General features: G+C 31.5%; 2 protein-coding genes across 2 annotated transcripts in view; both read left to right on the forward strand.

The window, feature by feature from the left end:
• The window catches only part of Dscam1 (Down syndrome cell adhesion molecule 1), a 103,711-nt gene that overhangs the window by 23,291 nt on the left and 60,974 nt on the right, over positions 1-19,446 (forward strand). The gene's annotated exons all lie outside the window — the stretch shown is intronic.
• The window catches only part of LOC135959691 (hemicentin-2-like), a 40,249-nt gene that overhangs the window by 15,399 nt on the left and 5,404 nt on the right, over positions 1-19,446 (forward strand). Inside the window, exons 17-34 of the mRNA XM_065510698.1 lie at positions 23-310; positions 672-959; positions 1,059-1,346; positions 2,690-2,986; positions 3,338-3,625; positions 3,711-4,001; positions 4,110-4,397; positions 9,430-9,717; positions 9,783-10,070; positions 10,161-10,451; positions 10,530-10,817; positions 10,890-11,177; positions 11,269-11,556; positions 11,620-11,907; positions 15,516-15,806; positions 15,929-16,216; positions 16,336-16,632; positions 16,733-17,029. Coding sequence (XP_065366770.1) covers positions 23-310; positions 672-959; positions 1,059-1,346; positions 2,690-2,986; positions 3,338-3,625; positions 3,711-4,001; positions 4,110-4,397; positions 9,430-9,717; positions 9,783-10,070; positions 10,161-10,451; positions 10,530-10,817; positions 10,890-11,177; positions 11,269-11,556; positions 11,620-11,907; positions 15,516-15,806; positions 15,929-16,216; positions 16,336-16,632; positions 16,733-17,029 — 5,220 coding nt within the window. The remainder of the gene's footprint in view (positions 1-22; positions 311-671; positions 960-1,058; positions 1,347-2,689; positions 2,987-3,337; positions 3,626-3,710; positions 4,002-4,109; positions 4,398-9,429; positions 9,718-9,782; positions 10,071-10,160; positions 10,452-10,529; positions 10,818-10,889; positions 11,178-11,268; positions 11,557-11,619; positions 11,908-15,515; positions 15,807-15,928; positions 16,217-16,335; positions 16,633-16,732; positions 17,030-19,446) is intronic.

The raw sequence follows: 19,446 nt of genomic DNA on the forward strand, positions 1-19,446 counted from the left end.
CTAATCTTAATCATTTGCTTAGTACCACCGCGCATAACACCCTTTCAATTTGGTGAAGAACCTTTGAATTTTGGTGAACCAGCCTCTCTGCAATGCACCATAGCGGGCGGTGATTGGCCCATAAGTGTTGAATGGCTATTTAATGATTATCATATACCGGCCCATTTAGATATAACAACATCGAAATTTACCCGTCATACGCATGCTTTGGGCATTGAAAGTGTTACTGGTAACCATGCTGGTAACTATACATGTGTGGCTAAAAATGAGGCGGGCAAGGCAAAGTATACGGCGGCTTTAATAGTGAATGGTGTGAAGAATGTTTTAGAAAATAATATTTGTTGAATTTAATTTGTTTTCTTTTGCTATAATTTTCACCTGGTCCTTCCTTTCCATAAATATATAATTTTTCTAATTGATGTTTATAATTAAGGAATTTCAATAGTTTATATTGCTAAAAGCTTTTTGAAGAGTGATTTTTAATGACCTCAAGACCCCGTTCTCTATTAATTTCCAGCTCAATATGTTTTAATCCCAGTTTAAGTAATAGTTTCTCTTATTCCATTGGCCCATTTAATGAAATCTGCGTTGACTATTTCCTCAAAATTCCATACCTTTTAATATATCACCTTTAAAATATTGATATCTTTAACTTTATTCTCCACCTTAAGTTGCTCCCAAAATTGCCCCCTTTGATTTTGGCGAGGAACCCTTAAATTACGGCGAGCCTGCCTCAGTGCAATGCACTATTTTGGGTGGTGATTTGCCCATTAATGTAACCTGGCTATTAAACGGCAAAGCTATAGACAGTTTCCATGACATTTCACTCGCCCGCATAGGCAAACGAGTCAATGTTTTAACCATAGAAGCGGTGGCGGCTCATCATGCCGGCAATTATTCGTGTAGAGCCCAAAATAAGGCGGGATTAACCGAGCACTATGCGCGTTTAATAGTTAATGGTTTGTTTTTGATTCAAAATATTAATTTTATTTTTTGTTTTTTTATTTATTTATTTCAAAAACCCCTTACCACTCCCTCCTTAAATCCTTAACCAAAAGTTCCCCCCAAAATTACGGCCTTTTCGTTTGGCGATGAGCCCTTAAACTTTGGTGAACCGGTATCGGTACATTGCACCATTTCGGGTGGTGATTTACCCGTCTCTGTAATGTGGACTTTAAACAGGCATCCTTTAATGCCGGATTTGGATATTTTAACCGAGAAAAGAGGCAAACGCATTAATAGTCTTATGATTGATGCCATAGAGGCCAAACATGCTGGGCTTTATATGTGTATTGCCACCAATGCAGCTGGTACAACGGAACACTCAGCTGAATTGGTGGTAAATGGTTAGTTATGGTTTAAGAGTTTGAATTTTCATTTTGGTTGTCAAGTAATTTTCTATTTTTTATATCTATTGATTGTAATAACTATCCCAGTCCCTTTGAAAAACACTAAAATTAAATATTTTAATGAGTTAAATTTATGAAAAGGACATTGGTGGAGTGACTTAGTGCTGGTATTTAAAATACATCAATTTATTAAAAGAATCTTAATCTCTAGCTGTAGAGGTTTATCGTTCGTATGCATATGTTAGGGTAACAATTTGTAATAAAACCAAAGAATTTCACTAACTAATGTGAAGTACATACATAAAACAATATCAACAGAACTAGAGCGGAACTAAAACAGAACTAGAACAGAACTAGAACAGAACTAGAACAGAACTAGAACAGAACTAGAACAGAACTAGAACAGAACTAGAAGAGAACTAGAACAGAACTAGAACAGAACTAGGACAGAACTAGAACAGAACCAGAACAGAACTAGAACAGAACTATAACAGAACTAGAACAGAACTAGCACAGAACTAGAACAGAACTAGAACAGAACTAGAACAGAACTAGAACAGAACTAGAACAGAACTAGAACAGAACTAGAACAGAACTAGAACAGAACTAGAACAGAACCAGAACAGAACTAGAACAGAACTATAACAGAACTAGAACAGAACTAGCACAGAACTAGAACAGAACTAGAACAGAACTAGAACAGAACTAGAACAGAACTAGAACAGAACTAGAACAGAACTAGAACAGAACTAGAACAGAACCAGAACAGAACTAGAACAGAACTATAACAGAACTAGAACAGAACTAGCACAGAACTAGAACAGAACTAGAACAGAACTAGAACAGAACTAGAACAGAACTAGAACAGAACTAGAACAGAACTAGAACAGAACTAGAACAGAACTAGAACAGAACTAGAACAGAACTAGAACAGAACTAGAACAGAACTAGAACAGAACTAGAACAGAACTAGAACAGAACTAGAACAGAACTAGAACAGAACTAGAACAGAACTAGAACAGAACTAGAACAGAACTAGAACAGAACTAGAACAGAACTAGAACAGAACTAGAACAGAACTAGAACAGAACTAGAACAGAACTAGAACAGAACTAGAACAGAACTAGAACAGAACTAGAACTATAACAGAACAGAACTAGAACAGAACTAGAACACAACTAGAACACAACTAGAACACAACTAGAACACAACTAGAACACAACTAGAACACAACTAGAACAGAACTATACACTTTCAAAATAAACCATACAAATAATTCTATTAAACATGTAATATCAAACTAATTTGCTAAATACTGAATTACTTTTGACTCCATTCAGTGCCCCCCAAAATCAATTATTTCTCCTTTGGCAACGATGAGCCCATGAGTTATGGCGAATTTATAAATGTCCAATGCATCATATCGGGCGGTGATTTACCCGTTAATATCACCTGGATTTTGAATGGTAAACCATTCGAGGATTATTTGGAAATCTATACCACCAAAAGGGGTAAACGTATCAATGAATTGACCATAGAATCAGTGGCCGCCAAACATGCCGGCAATTATTCTTGCATAGCGGAGAATAGAGCTGGAAGTGTTAATTATACGGCGGAATTAAAAGTTAATGGTGTGTGTGGGTGTGTTTTACATAAAGTGAAATTGTTTTTATTTAATTTTTTATGATTTTTGTAAAAATTTTAATTTTGAAAAACCCTATTCCAACTTCCAGAAAAATAAGGAGCAGAGATGTTGTTAAAAATCTTTTAGAATATGATTATTAACTTCCTTACAAGTTATTTTAAAAAAATCGGTGTAAAATTGTTTTGCTGAATTGAAAATAATGGAAATGTATTTGAAAAATCTTGGTTAAATTGCGTTGTATTTAATATTTAGCTGAATGTCTTTAATATTTATTCAGCAACTATTTGGTTTAACTTTTATTACAAAAAATCTTAACAAAATCCCCCAAAATCTCTTAATTTAGTGCCCCCCAAAATGAATCAATTTACTTTTGGTGATGAGCCCATGAGTTATGGTGAATTTATCAATGTTGGTTGTATTATATCGGGAGGCGATATGCCTGTTAATATATCGTGGCTGTTAAATGGCCAAACTTTTGAGGATTATCTAGAGATCTATACCACAAAACGTGGTAAACGTATTTTAGAATTGACCATAGAATCAGTGGCCGCCAAACATATGGGCAACTATTCTTGTGTGGCTGAAAATAATGCTGGTCGTGTTAACTATACAGCTGAATTAAAAGTTAATGGTGTGTTTAGTATTAAGCTTAATTTGTTTTTATTATTTTCTTATCTTTTTTTGTTAAAAAAACCTGCAAATTCCCCTACCTGTAGTACCCCCTAAACTAGCTCAATTTGATTTTGGTGATGAACCGGTTAACTTTGGTGAATCGGCTAGTGTTCAATGTTTGGTGACATCGGGTGATTTTCCTGTAACCTTTGCTTGGTTGTTTAATGGTCGTCAAATATCAGATGATGTCTATGATGTGTCCATGGTAAAGTTGGGCAAAAAGATCAGTGCTCTTTCCATAGATATTGTGAGAGCCCATCATGCGGGCAATTATACTTGTGTGGCCTCCAATAAGGCTATATCGGTTAATCATACCGCTGAATTAATAGTTAATGGTAGTTTTTTTTATTAAACTCTTATGAAGTATTATATAAATTTAAATGTTTTTTAAGTTTGATTTTCTCTTACTTAACCTTGTTTTGGTTTAATTTTTCGTTTTCCAGTCCCTCCTAAAATAGCTCAATTTGATTTTGGTGATCATGCGGTAAATTTTGAGGAATCAGTTTCCGTTAATTGTTTAATTTATTTGGGTGATTTACCCATGGATATTTATTGGCTGTTTAATGGCCAAGCCATTAATGCTTATACAGGAGTCTCTATAGTTAAGGGTGGCAAAAAGGCCAGTATTTTGACTATAGATTCGGTACATGGTGGCCATGCTGGCAATTATACTTGCAAGGCTCGTAATGATGCTGATGCCGCTGAATATACGGCTGAATTAATTGTGAATGGTAGAGATGAATACAAAAATATGTTAAATTTTTTAGAATTTTGTAATAATTTTCTTATTTTTAGTTTTTTTTTTATTTATTTGAATTTTGTTTTACCTCCCAGCCTTTAAAAACCTATTTACTTTGTTAATAATCTGAAACTGTTGGTTGCTGAATGCACTAATTATGCTGAATTGAAATTTGTAAAACTTGGAATTGTTAAAATATTAAAAAATACTAACTGAATTTCTTTACTCTAGACTAGACTAGCAATAAAAATGTTGGCAATAAAGCAATAACGCCGGCGTAATATGGGAAAACTTATTTATGGTAACACACAATTTAAAAGACATTATAGACGATGTACTTTATTTTATATTTTGTTTTCTTTGAAATGTCAAACATAAATTGACAACCAAATTTGACATTTTATGTTCGCAATAATTTTCAACGAAAAACTGTTAGAAATTATTGACAGTTACGAAAAAGATAACATCATTTTGACATTTGCTGCAATACATATGTATATGTTAATGAGTTTATTGCCAGTCTAGACTATGAATTATTTTGATGATATTTTTCTATTGTTCAGCTTCTATTTTTCTCGAAAACTTTGCTGAATTGTTATTTTAGACATTCACCTAAAATGTTAATTTAATTAAATTAGTTTAATTTAATAATTAAAATGAATTCTTAATTATTAAAACAATTTTAGCTGAATTTCAATTAGAACAAAAACAAGTAAGAGTGTTATATTCGGCTAAGCCGAATCTTATATTGGACTTTATATGGAAGATATGACCAATTATGGGCTGATCTTCATAAAATTCGATGCAACGAAATTTTGAATATTAGTGATAATTATTGTCTATAAGGGATACATTGACTACTTGCTACGTTCTCATTGCTTCGAATGTCAAACTCCAAACCTACATACATAAAAAAATTAATGAATTCGCTCGTATTTGCTTGAATTCGCCACCGACACCACCTGGTATATAAATTCATCTTGAGCTCAGCTGATGTCAAAAATGTTGCATCAAAATTGTTTAAAAAAAGAAACAAATATTAACAAAAGTTAAACATCAGTTAAGGGTGGATTAGCCGACTGTAATGTAATGTAACCTTAACGGAACGGAACAGCTGATCGTTTCTATTGTGTGTAAAGTAGTTAAAGCAGTTATAGTGACAAAATGTAACGTAACTGTAACGTCTGAACCTGTTAAAAACAGAATTTCTTTACATTTCAACGTGACATTTACTAATGGTGTTGTCAACTTGTTGATTTTAAAAGTCTTGTATAAAAAATACTTATGCTCAGAACGCTTAACAATATTTTCAATGTTCAAAAAATGTTTTAAATATTTCAATAATATAAATACATAAATAAAAAACAAAATGTAAGAAAAGATAAACTCACTGTTTATTGTTGATTTTTTGTTTAAGCTTTGATATTTTTACAAATAAAGCTTGAGTGTCTGTAATTCTCATTCACTCTATAGTTTGATTTGTATAATATCTTTAGTTTTTCTAAAGCCTTTTGGGAAAAGGTTTCCTGATGATCTGGCTTAAGCAACCAGTGAAATGCGCATAGTCTACGTTTACAATGCAGAAATTGAATGCAGAAGTTGAAGAGGTACAGTGTGTATTACACAGGTTTAGATTAGTTCAAAAGAGAATGAGAAAAATGTCTGCCTTTCAATTTCTGCATTGTAAAAGGGGACAAAGGAACTAGCATATCCCACAACAATAAATGTCAGTGAATTTATCAATAATTGGGAAATTTAGCATAATTCTTACTAAAAACAAAATTTTTTTATTGTTATGGTAATATTTACATATTATACAAATTAGTTCACACAAGCATTTATAAAATGTATACTAATAATAGTCGAAAGTAATAAGTTTGAAAATATTAAATTAATATTTTGTATAGACAAATTAAATTAACAAATTAGGGCCATTATTACAACTTGCCTTTATGTTCGAAATAGTGAAGGTGAAACTTTAAGAGCCAGTTTTTGACTTCGTATTTAAATATGAATTATATTTAAGTTCTATTTAAATGCGAAAATGAGTTTCTCAGTGCTTTTTTAAATGATACTTAAATGGCCGACGTTGGTCATTTAAATTCTATTTAAGTTTCATAAACTACCATATGTTTTTGACAGCTGACTTTTGTTGTTTGGTTTTTTTTTCACTCTATTGTAGTAAAAAAAAAAACAAACAACAGCGTCTTGCTAAAAAAAGCGTCTTGCAAAAACTACAATTCCGATGCGGGGCAATTGGAGCTTCTTTTGTGCATTTTCCTACCAATAATTTTATTGTTTAATAAACTTTTATTTCTTATTGGGCAAAATGTATCAATTTTTGTTTTGGTTGAACAGCTGTTTTAAGCAAAACTATCGATAAATTTTTGATATTTAGTAGTGCTACCATACTTTTATCTTATTTAAATAAGACAAATTATGTAGCACTGAAAAACTCAAACTGTATTTAAATACAACTTAATTTTAAGTTAAAATTAACTAAATACGTATTTAAATAACAAGTCAAAAACTGGGCATAAGCAATAGAAAAAGGTACCCTTAAAGTTAACTATTACTATTACGAACATAAAGGCAAGTTGTAATAATGGCCCTTAGTATAAAGTACAATACAATATTAATTAATTTTTAAGTTATCGGACCTTTAATAAATAAAGTCTGTATGACAAGGTAATAAATAATATTTATAATTGTCTCCTAATGGGTTAATATAAACATATATGAAGTCACTTCGAAGCACTTCACAATGATGATGAATACATTTTTTTTTAAATCGCAGAAAAAAATTATAAAATTGTTTCGATTTGAACAGTATTTAAAACAATTGTGTTGATAACACTTTCAAACAGCTGTTTAAATTTGTTTGTTTATGTCAAAAACATATGACACGTTTTTAATGTTCTATAATCGCACTAAAGTGTTACGTTAAGTCAACATTAGGTTACATTACATCAACGGTCGGCTAACCCAGCCTTTAGTGCTGGAAAGATTTTTGTTTCTCTCTCTTTCTTCTAAAATAAAATATATTTAAAAAGAAATGAATGCGAAGAAAAGGGTGAATGTAAAAAAAAAGTACTTAACGCAGCTGCAAAAAAGAGTATTATCTCCTACTGAAATATTATAGAATTATATATAAATATAGAATGGAAAATGGTGATTTTTCAGAAAAGGAAACAGTGAATACTTGAATTTAACAAGATTTAATAAGTTTCATATAGAAATCCATAATTAGTCATAGCTCCCATATAAGGCCCACTTCCGAAAATAAATTATTAAACTTTTAAAAGAAAAAAGATTTTGCTCATTTATTCAGTGTAGGTCGGGCTTGACCCTCATTTTATAGCCTTCACCATGAGTGGCAAGGGTATATGTAATTATTTGTCATTCCGTTTGTAATTTCCACAATATAATTTTCCGACCCTATAAAGTATATATATTCTGGATCCTTATAGATAGTGGAATCGATTAAGCCATGTCCGTCTGTCTGTCTGTCTGTTGAAATCAATTTTCTGAAGACCCCAGATATCTTCAATAATTCAGACATGCTTTCGAAAGGTTTCCTATTTAAAATCAGCAAAATCGGTCCACAAATGGCTGAAATATGAGGAACAAACCAGGACAACCTCGATTTTTGACCTATATCTTGATTACTAAGTTATTAATATAGGCAATATGGATATCTAATGATAGATATTTCAAAGACCTTTGCAACGACGTATATAAGACCATAGTAAGTTGGACCTACAATGGGTCAAAATCGGAAAAAATATTTTTTAAAACGATTTTTTTTTCACCAAAAAATTTTTTTTTTTTAAATTTTTCGAAAAAAATTTTCGGAACAGCCGAATATAGCTCTCTTATTTGTTCGATATAGCCATGACCGTCTTATGTTGAAATCAACTTTCCGTAGCCCCCAAATAACTTACATACATGTTTCATACATCAATATATCGGGAATTTTTCCGGCTCGATTGCTAACAAATAGCTGAGATATAAGTAAACAACCAGGACAACCTCGATTTTTGATCTATATCTGTATTACTATTAATATAGACAATATGGATATCTAATGATGGATATTTCAAAGTCCATTGCAACGATGTATATAAGGCTATAGTAAGTTGGACCTACAATGGGTCAAAATCGGGAAAAATATTTTTTAACCCGAATTTTTTTTCATCAAAATTTTTTTGTCACAAATTTTTTTTCCAAAAATAATTTTTTTAAAAAAAAATAAAAAACAATTTCGAAAAGAAAAAATGTTTACAAAAATTTAAATTTTGTTGACCAAAAATATTTAAAAAAAAAATATTTTTAAGTATAATTTGGTGAAGGGTATCTAAGACTCGGAACAGCCGAATATAGCTCTCTTACTTGTTTTTTCATCAAATAATTTTTTTGTCATAAATTCTTTTTCCAAAAAAAAAAAAAATTTTAAATTAAAAAAAAAATTGGAAAAAACTAAAATTTTAAAAAATATTTAGCTGAATTTCGTTTAGAGCACCTAAAATTCTTTGCTAATTTAAATCTATTCTTTTTCCAAAAAAAAAAAAAAATTTTAAATTAAAAAATTTAAAAAAAAAATGGAAAAAAATAAAATTTTAAAAAACTTGTTAGCTGAATTGCGTTTAGATCAACTAAAATTCTTAGCTCTTTTAAATCTATTACAATTCTTTATATTTAAACAAAATTGTCATTAAAATAAATCCGCTGATTTGAAGAATTAGCTAAATTTATGTTTTATCCATTTTATTTAAAACCTTTTAGCCCCTCCCAAAATAGTGACTTTGATTTTTTTTTAAAAATTAAAAAAAATGGAAAAAAATAAAATTTTAAAAAACTTGTTAGCTGAATTTCGTTTAGAGCAACTAAAATTCTTTGCTGTTTTAAAACTATTGCAATTCTTTATATTTAAACAAAATTGTCATTAAAATAAATCCGCTGATTTGAAGAATTAGCTAAATTTAAGTTTTATCCATTTTATTTTAAACAAAACAACCTTTTAGCCCCTCCCAAAATAGTGGCCTTTGATTTTGGCGATATACCCGCAAATTTTGAAGATTCTGTATCCATAAATTGTTTAATCTCCTCCGGTGATATGCCCATCGATATTGAGTGGTTATTTAATAATGAAGCGGTAAATATATTTGCTGGCATCTCTGTAATGAGAGGTGGCAAACGCACCAGTTTATTAACCATAGACTCCGTACATGCCGGCCATGCGGGCAATTATACATGTAAAGCGAAAAATCGTGCTGGTTTTGAGGAATACTCAGCGGAATTAATTGTTAATGGTGCTTATAAATATATAAATGTTTAATATAATATTATTTTTGTTTTTATTAAATCTATTTTTAAGTTCCTCCCAAAATAACACCCTTTGACTTTGGCGAAGAACCGGCCAATGTTGAGGATTCGGTTTCGATTACTTGTTTGATATCTTCGGGGGATTTGCCCATAGATATTGAATGGTTGTTTAATGATTATGGCATAAGTTCGTATTCGGGTATTATGGTGGTAAAGGGTGGCAAACGTACCAGCATGTTGACCATAGACAATGTCAAGGCCCATCATGCTGGCTTATATACCTGCAAGGCCAAAAATCATGCGGCCGCCAATAATTTTACCACAGAGTTGATAGTTAATGGTATTTTTTTTTTAAGAATTTTCTTTAGAATATTTTTTGTTTTATTTTGCCTTTAGTATAGAATTTAATTTGTTTATTTTATTTTTAAAGTTCCTCCCAAAATAACTCCCTTTGATTTTGGCGAAGAGCCTGCCAATTTTGAGGAAACTGTTTCCATCAGCTGCATTATATCATCGGGTGATCAGCCCATAGATATTGAATGGTTGTTTAATGATTATGGCATTAGCTCTTACTCGGGCATAACGGTGGTTAAGGGTGGCAAACGTAGCAGCATGTTGACCATTGATAGTGTACAGGGTCGGCATGCGGGCTTATATACCTGCAAGGCCAAAAATCATGCTGCTGCCAATAATTTTACCGCAGAATTAATTGTTAATGGTAGTTTGTTAAGTTATTTATAAAACATATTAATTTAAATTGTTTGATTTTATTATTTTCTCTTTTTGTTTTAAATTCAAGTTCCTCCTAAAATCACTCCCTTCGATTTCGGTGATGAGCCCGCCAATTTTGAGGAAACTGTTTCGGTTACTTGCATTATTTCTCTGGGTGATCAGCCTATAGATATTGAATGGCTGTTTAATGATTATGGCATTAGTTCCTATTCGGGTATACAAGTTATGAAGGGTGGCAAACGCACCAGTTTATTGAATATCGATAATGTTAAGGCCCAGCATGCGGGCAATTATACCTGCAAGGCTAAAAATCATGCCTCAGCTGTTAATTATACAGCTGAATTAATTGTTAATGGTATTTGTTTTAAATATAATAATTAAATTTTATTTTTGTTTCTTATTATTTCTTTTTTTAAACAAAAAAAAGTTCCTCCTAAAATCACTCCCTTCGATTTTGGTGAAGAGCCCGCCAATTTTGAGGAAACTGTTTCAGTTACTTGCATTATTTCTCTGGGCGATCAGCCCATAGATATAGAATGGCTGTTTAACGATTATGGCATTAGCTCGTATTCGGGTATAACGGTTATAAAGGGTGGCAAACGTACTAGTATTTTAACCATAGACAGTGTAAAGGCCCATCATAAAGGCTTTTATACCTGCAAGGCTAAAAATCATGCTGCCGCTATTAATTATACTGCTGAATTAGTTGTTAATGGTAGTGTTTCTTTTCATAAATAATTATATTTATTATTAATTCTTATTAGTTATTAAGTTTTTTTTTGTTGTTAATTTCCAACCATTTCAAGTTCCTCCCAAAATTGTACCCTTTGATTTTGGCGAAGAGCCCGCCAATGTTGAAGATTCTGTATCCATTACCTGTCTAATATCATCGGGTGATCAGCCCATCGATATTGAGTGGCTGTTTAATGATTATGGCATTAGCTCCTATTCGGGCATAACCGTGGTTAAGGGTGGTAAACGTACCAGCATTTTAACCATAGATAATGTACATGCCCGCCATGCTGGCCTCTATTCCTGTAAAGCTAAAAATCATGCCGCCTCGGTAAATTTTACCAACGAGTTAATAGTTAATGGTATTTGAAATAAATAAAAATAAACTTATTTAAATTTTTTTTATTATTTTTTACTATTTTTAGTTGCTCCCAAAATAGCCCATTTTGATTTTGGCCTTGAACCCGCCAATTTTGAAGATTCGGTTTCGGTGAATTGTTTAGTTTCATCCGGTGATTTACCTTTAGACATTGAATGGCTTTTCAATGATAGTCCCATTAATTCCTATTCGGGCATCTCAGTGTCCAAAATGGGCAAACGTTTGAGTGTTTTAATGATTGACGGCGTTAATGCCCGACATGTGGGAAATTATACCTGTAAAGCTCGCAATTTATGGGCTGGTTCCATGTATACCGCACAATTGGTAGTGAATGGTGAATGCTTTATACATAAAATTAATTAAAGAAGAGTTTTAAATTTTAGTTTTTTTTTTTGGAATTTCTTTAAGTTTTTAGGTCCTCTCTATTCCCTTTAATACAAAAACGTAGTTTATTGTTAATAACACTGTTACAAATATGCATGATTATTTTGAAAAAGCTTTTTTATTTTTTTTTCATTAAATTTTGTTTAAATTCATTTGAAAATCCGGTAAATGGCTAATTAGGCTCAATTTGATGTTTTAAAGAATAGAAACTAAGTAATAATCACCCCTATCATGAAAAACATGTGAAATTTATGTTCCCATGAAATATCCATTTCCCTCCAAGGAAAAATTGCTATCGTGACATTCCCCTGAACTTTTCATTCACAATAGTTGATTTTGTTCGCAACAGCAAGGTGGTGTCGGTGGCGAATTCAAGAAAATACGAGCGAATTCATTATTTAAATTTGACATTTGAAACAACTCTCTCATTGTTTCGAATATCAAACTCTATATATAAAAAATTAATGAATTCGCTCGTATTTGCCTGAATTCGCCACCGACACCACCATGTATATAAATTCGCCTTGTTAACAGCTGTTTATTGTTTACAAAATTTACATCTAAAAATTTTCCAACATGGGAAATTTTTTCACATGAACAAAGTGAAATATTGATTCTCGATAAGGGTGAATATTCCAAACATGGAAGTATTCAGTTAGACAACTAAGATTTTCTGGTCTACTATGACCAAACATTCTTCGTGACCTTTTTGTTTCTTAAACTCACCTTATTAAGAAATAAAATTTACTCTATCAAGATTCACAATAAACTGTACGGTTGTCAGCGCCATTTTCTAGCAGTTTCGAGAATTGTCTAATGTAAAAAACTCGATTGTTCCATTTCCACAATGATTACCTAGAGCTTTTAAAGCTGCTTCACAATTAATGTTGTCATACTTATAAACAATGTTAATAACAGCGTTTTAACAACATTGTTTATAAGAAGAAGTTTCTACTGATGGAAATGTTTATAATAATGATGAGCCTCACAAATTTGTTGAGTTATTAGTCTTTATTAGATTTCAAATTGAATATTTCTCTTTTATTTATTTTATTATTTTTCTAGCTAAATTGGTTTATTATTGCTTTTGCTTTTAATTTTGCTAGAAAAATGTATTGAGCTTATTGCAAATATAGTGAATTTAAAAATGCTTTTAATAACAAACAAATATTTTAGTCCTTAAATTCTTAAAATAACTATTAAGGAACGTTCACACTGTTTAAATTTTGGAGTAAATGAAAGCAAACAAAGCCTATATTTAGGACTTTAAACTGTAACATTTTCTAAATTAAAACTTAATTAATTAAAAAGAATTTAAGCAAAAAATTCAAGGAAGAATTTAAGTAAAATAGTTTTATTATGAAACCTTTGTAAACAGTCTGAACGTTGCTTAAGATCAGTGGTCGGCATAAATAGTAATAGAGATATGGCTTATAATAATATGTTATTAACTTTCTTTTTCTGTTGTTAAAAAAACAGCTACTGATTGCTAACATTCGTGTTGTTTATATGTAAATAACCGAACATATTCTCCTCTGATAGCTATGAGTGACGATCACTGCTTTAGATTAAAAGAAATATTAAGGTAAATTAAATAAATAATACAATTAATTACATGAGTTGAAGTTTCTAAAGAAAAACAAGTCAGTAAGATATAATCGGATAAGCCGAATCTTATATACTCTTCACCAAAGAATAATTTAAAAAAATCAATAAAAAAATTTGTTGGTGAAAAATTGTATTTATTAAAATCTAAACAACAACCGTTAAAATAGTCACTCTGAGGTTTTAGAACACACTTAAATTATTTACCGACTTGATGTTGACTCAAACAAGATTCACAATAAACTACCAGTATTTATATAACAGCAACAGCTTCTAGTAGTTTCGAGAACTATCTAATGGAGAAAACTGGAATATTCTGTTTCCACCTAACAGTTAATACTTATAAATAATATTAATAAGAGCGTTGATTGAAATGTTGATAAACACGATGAGTATTGCAGGCAGCCATTACAGACCTTTAGATTCAAATTGATAATGCAATTTCGTAACAATATTATTCTCAAATGTTTATGAAAGCATTTGACATTGCACAAAGTATTTGTGTTCAAATCATTAAACTTTTATTTGCGGTTTTAGAATCAAGATTCACAATAAACTGCCTGTATTTATATAAAAGCGACAGCTTCTAGTAGTTTCGAGAATTATCTAGTGGAGAAAACTAGAATGTTCCATTTACACCTACAGCTTTTAAATTTGTTTCACAGCTAATAGTGTAATACTTATAAACAATGTTAATAACAGCGTATTATCAATGTAGTTTATAAGTAGATGTTTCTACTGATGGACCTTTAGATCCAAATTGTTAATGCAATTTCGCAACAATATTATTCTCAAATGTTTATCAAAGCTATTGCCATTGGAGAAAGGGTTTGAGTTCAAATCATTCTCAAGATGATGTTAAGCCAGAATGTTTTCTGAGTAACTAGATTTTAAAGGTATCAAAACATGGAGTATTTGATAAAGTCATTATCACAAGTTTAGAATATTTGAATTACCAAATATAAGTCATCGCTTCAAGGTCATAAATAGTAAGTGCTGGTTCACTCACGTCAAGTTTTCTTGAGTTTATAGAAGAGAGTGGAATAAAAAGAAGAAATCTTTGCAATCTCCTCTCCTCTCTCTTCTTTAAACTCAAGTTTACTTGAGCAAGTCTTGAGTTTATAGAAGAGAGAGGAAGTTGAGAAAATATTTACAATCTCCTCTTTACTTGAGCAAGTCTTGAGTTTATAACAGATAGAGGAAGGAGAAGAGGAAATCTTTGCAATCTCCTCTCGTCTCTCTTCTATAAACTCAAGTTTATTTGAACAAGACTTGAGTTTATAGAAGAGAGAGGATGATGAGGAATTCTTTGCAATCTCCTCTTCTCTATTTTCTATAAACTCAAATTTACTTGAGCAAGTCCTGAGTTTATAGAAGAGAGGGGAAAAAGAAGAGGAAATCTTTGCAATCTCCTCTCTTCTATAAACTCAAGAGTGGCTCAAGTAAACTTGAGTTTATAGAAAATAGAGAAGAGGAGATTGCAAAGAATTCCTCATCTTCCTCTCTCTTCTATAAACTCAAGTCTTGTTCAAATAAACTTGAGTTATTTGAACAAGACGAAGAGGAAATCTTCTATAAACTCAAGACTGGCTCAAGTAAACTTGAGTTTATAGAAGAGAGAGAAGATGATATTGCAAAGATCTTCCTCTCTCTTGTATAAACTCAAGTCTTGCTCAAGTAAACTTGACGTGTGTGAAACGACACTAAGGGATGGGAAACTTTAAACATAAATTTCGATATGAATATTAAAATTTTAATTTATCACTTAATTAAAATAAGAATTTATTAAAGCAAATTTCAGCAAATATTTGCATTTAAAATAAAGATAGGTATTAAAAATGGTTTAAATTTAAGATGTTTTAATAAACATTTTTAATTAGCTAAAGAAACTGAGCTTTTCCTAAAACTTTATGAGAATATTAAAGTATTTTAAGCTTGCTTTATTTCCCTTAGTACCCCCCAAAGTTGTACCCTTCGATTTTGGCGATGAGCCCACAAATTTTGAAGATTCTGTTTCGGTAAATTGTTTAATCTCATCGGGTGATATGCCAGTCAATATAACATGGCTGCACAATAATGTAACCATGCAGCCCTTTGGCACCGGCATAACCATATTGAAGAGTGGCAAAAGGGCCAGTGTTTTAACCATAGATGCCGTGCATGCCGGTCATGTAGGCGAATACACCTGCAGGGCGGAGAATAGAGCGGGCAAGGCCAATCATACAGCGGAATTACATGTCAATGGTGTTTAAAGAAATTTGAAATTTAAATTTTTCTTTGTATTTTATTTAATATTGAAATATTTATTATGATTTTTAATTAATTGGTGTTTAAATTTTTGTTTAATCCTTAAAAAAAACAAAAAGTTCCCCCCAAAATAACACCTTTTGATTTTGGTGATGAACCGGCCAATTTTGGTGATTCGGTGACAGTACAATGTACCATTTCCAAGGGTGATTTACCGGTAGATATTAATTGGCTGTTTAATGGCTATGCTTTGAATGATTATTTGGGTGCCACCACTTCGAAAATAGGCAAAAAGGTCAGTGTTTTGACCATAGACTCGGTGAATGGCCATAATGCAGGCAATTACACTTGCATTGCTAGAAATGTGGCCCAGACTACGGAATATTCAGCGGAATTGGTAGTTAATGGTTAAGAAATAATATTTATTAATAGTTATTAGATTTAATTATAAGTTTTTTTTTTAAATAAAATTCTTGGTTTTTTTTAATTCCCTAATCCCTTTTATATATTTTACTAACCCTAAAAGTGCCACCCAAAATCTCACCCTTTTCATCGGGTAGTGCTGAGGCTGTTCATTTAGATCAATATATTACCTATCAATGCACCATAACCGAGGGTGATTTGCCCTTAAATATTTTGTGGACTCTTAATAATCAGCCTTTGGTAAATGAAGATAATCCAGATATATTAATCTCGAAATTGGGTAGACGTAGTAGTGTTTTAACCATAGAAAGTGTTAATGCCAAAAATGCGGGCAATTACACCTGTCAGGGTTCAAATAAGGCCGGCAAGGCCAGTTTTACCACACAATTGAAAGTTATAGGTATTTTGTTGTATTAAATTTATGATATTTTTTTTTAATTTTTATTATTATATCATTTGTTATTATTTTATTTGTTTTATTTCTAATCCCCTTATCTTAGTTTTACCCCGCATTAGACCTTTTACCTTTGAAGAGGGTCCTGCTCAAACGGGCCAATATTTAACTCTTTACTGTTCAGCCTCATTTGGTGATTTACCCTTGAATATCTCATGGCTTTTAAATGAGCAAGATGTGGTTGTTGGCAACAATAGCTTGGGTATATCCACCATGATGGTTAATAAACGTACTAGTGTCTTGACTATAGATTCGGTAGATGATCATCATGCGGGCAATTATACTTGTTTAGCTCGCAATCGTGCTGGTTTACAAAGCTATACCACGGAATTGAATGTTTATGGTTAGATAATTAATGATTTTTAGAAAACAATTGAAAATATTCTTATTTCTTATAACTTTTATTAACAACTTTATTAACTAAAATCGAAAACTTCCTTTGTTTCTTTTTCTAAAATGCTAAAATTAAAAACATTTTTCTCTTTCTTAAATGCTAAAAACTGCATGTTGAATTAGTTTTGATTAGAATATAGTTAAAGAAAATGGTTGCATGCAAAGCACACTATTATTTTTTGTAACACCAGTAAGAGAGTGCTTGATTGGGCATGCTTAGTCGAAGGACCTTGAAAGTACTTTTGATAAATTTTGTTTGGCCAACGTTACAATCTATAGTTGTAAAGAAACTATTCAAGAATATTATTAAAACTGAGTAGCTTTCATACAAAATTTGTTCGACTTACTCCCATTATCACGATGTCTGGTTATACCTTAAATTATAGTTATACTCTCTGTTCAATATTATTTTTGTATGAAAACTCTATGTTAAAACATAACTATACACTGTGATATTGGGCGTCAGAGGAACTGGAACTTATCTTCCGAATAACTTTTAATAATCTGCTTTTTAAGAAAAATTATTATTGGTTTGTTATCCAAATGTCTAGGGTTCATCCAAAATGTTTCAAAGGTCTTTCAATTAACGTATTACAAACAAAATACAGTTAAGGCTTCACAGCTCAATCAAACACTAACATTAGACCACAAAGTATACAGAGGCGACACGACAAAAAAAATATATTTGTCTCTTTCGCTCGAAACAATTTCAACTGGTTTGGTTTTGTGCTTATTTATATAGTTGTTTGTTTTAACGCACTGTCTGTATTAAACCGCAAATTTGTTTTCTCTTTCTATCGAAACAATTTCAAAAAAAGCTGATTTTAGTGTTTTTGAACTGTCAAATTTGACGCCTCTGTATACTTTGTGATTAGACTATTAACAAAATATATTAAATATCTAAATATACCGCTAATGGGAAAAAGGTTTAAGAAAAATGCCTTAAAGTATGCTTAGCTTGATATCATAATTCATCGCCTAAGTTTATGTTGTTGTTTTAAAAAATCTTTGCGGAACATACTTTAAAAATTTGTCTCCATTCTTGTTAAATCTAGGCGTAAACGTTCTTATTGTGCCCCCTTAGTTTCGCATAAGTTGCTATCGAAGAACATCCTTTTTGCGGTATTTATCTAAAGGATTTTCAATTATTTCATTGTATTCATTGCTATATCTATTACTTAATAAAGAAAGTTTCGATTAAGGGTCTGGAATGCTTCCCATTCTTCCGCTTTCCTGTAGAATAAATGTTTTGTAAAGTTGTCCTCTCTCAGCAATCTTATCATAACTGGTGCAATAACAAATATTGGAAGATCTTTGTCAGATTCTGGTTTCACTACTTCGGACTATCACGATGCTAGGGCTGGTGTCAGCAACATTGTCTACACGATCATGATTACTGCGGGGAATTTGTCTTCGACACTGATGAAACTTTGGGATATTTTTCAGCTCTAAACATTTTTGGAATTTATAGGAATTATGTTCCTCATTTTCCGCATATAATCGATGATCATAATGAAGGTTCTCTCTCACAGTGTTCGGCACTCGTTGCAAAACAATTTCGTAAATCTGCAGTAGTCAAATCTGAATAACGATTTAATCGCTATAAACAAAAATACTTTGGAAAACTTGGTATTAGGCGAAATTGAATTTGAATTCAGAGCGTGAAAATACTTAAGACAATTTTATTGTCTTCTCCTCTCGTACGATCTTCTAGAAATACTTAATGGAGCGAACGATGACCACGATGATCTCAGATATCCAATTATGGATTCTTGCAATATTCAGCCTTATCGTGTAAGGCATTAGCGTTTTACGTCACCGACAGTTTCGTAATCGATTAAAGCAACAGGTTGCGAATGAAACTTAATCAGCCTTGTCATGTAAGGCGTAGTCGTATTACGACAACGAAAGTTTCGTACTAGATTAAAGAAGTTATTCAACCTGTTTCATTAATCTAGTACGAAACTGTCGTCGTAAAACGCCTACGTCTTACATGATAAGGCTGAATATCCAGGCATATTTTAATTTCACCATCAATCGCATGACGATCAACAGTTACAACAATTGCTACTCTGCAACAACATTTCTTGGCTCTACAACCGATTTTGTGCGATCTTCTTCAAATTCTTAATGCAGCAAAAAATGACGGTGGATGATCTCGGTTATACAAAACGGACGAATCTTCCTGTATTATTAAATATACGCCCATGGAACTTAATGTAGAGATATTTCACAATTTCACTAAATATCAGTAACCTCACGATCGTACAATAACAATTTCTGCATAGATTCTTTGATTTTATAATTCATCAACAACAATCCCAAGCTATAACCGCGATTGGTCTTGGATATCTAATGACGGACGAA

This window comes from Calliphora vicina, chromosome 5 (genome assembly GCF_958450345.1).
Source record: "Calliphora vicina chromosome 5, idCalVici1.1, whole genome shotgun sequence".
Classification (NCBI taxonomy): domain Eukaryota; kingdom Metazoa; phylum Arthropoda; class Insecta; order Diptera; family Calliphoridae; genus Calliphora; species Calliphora vicina.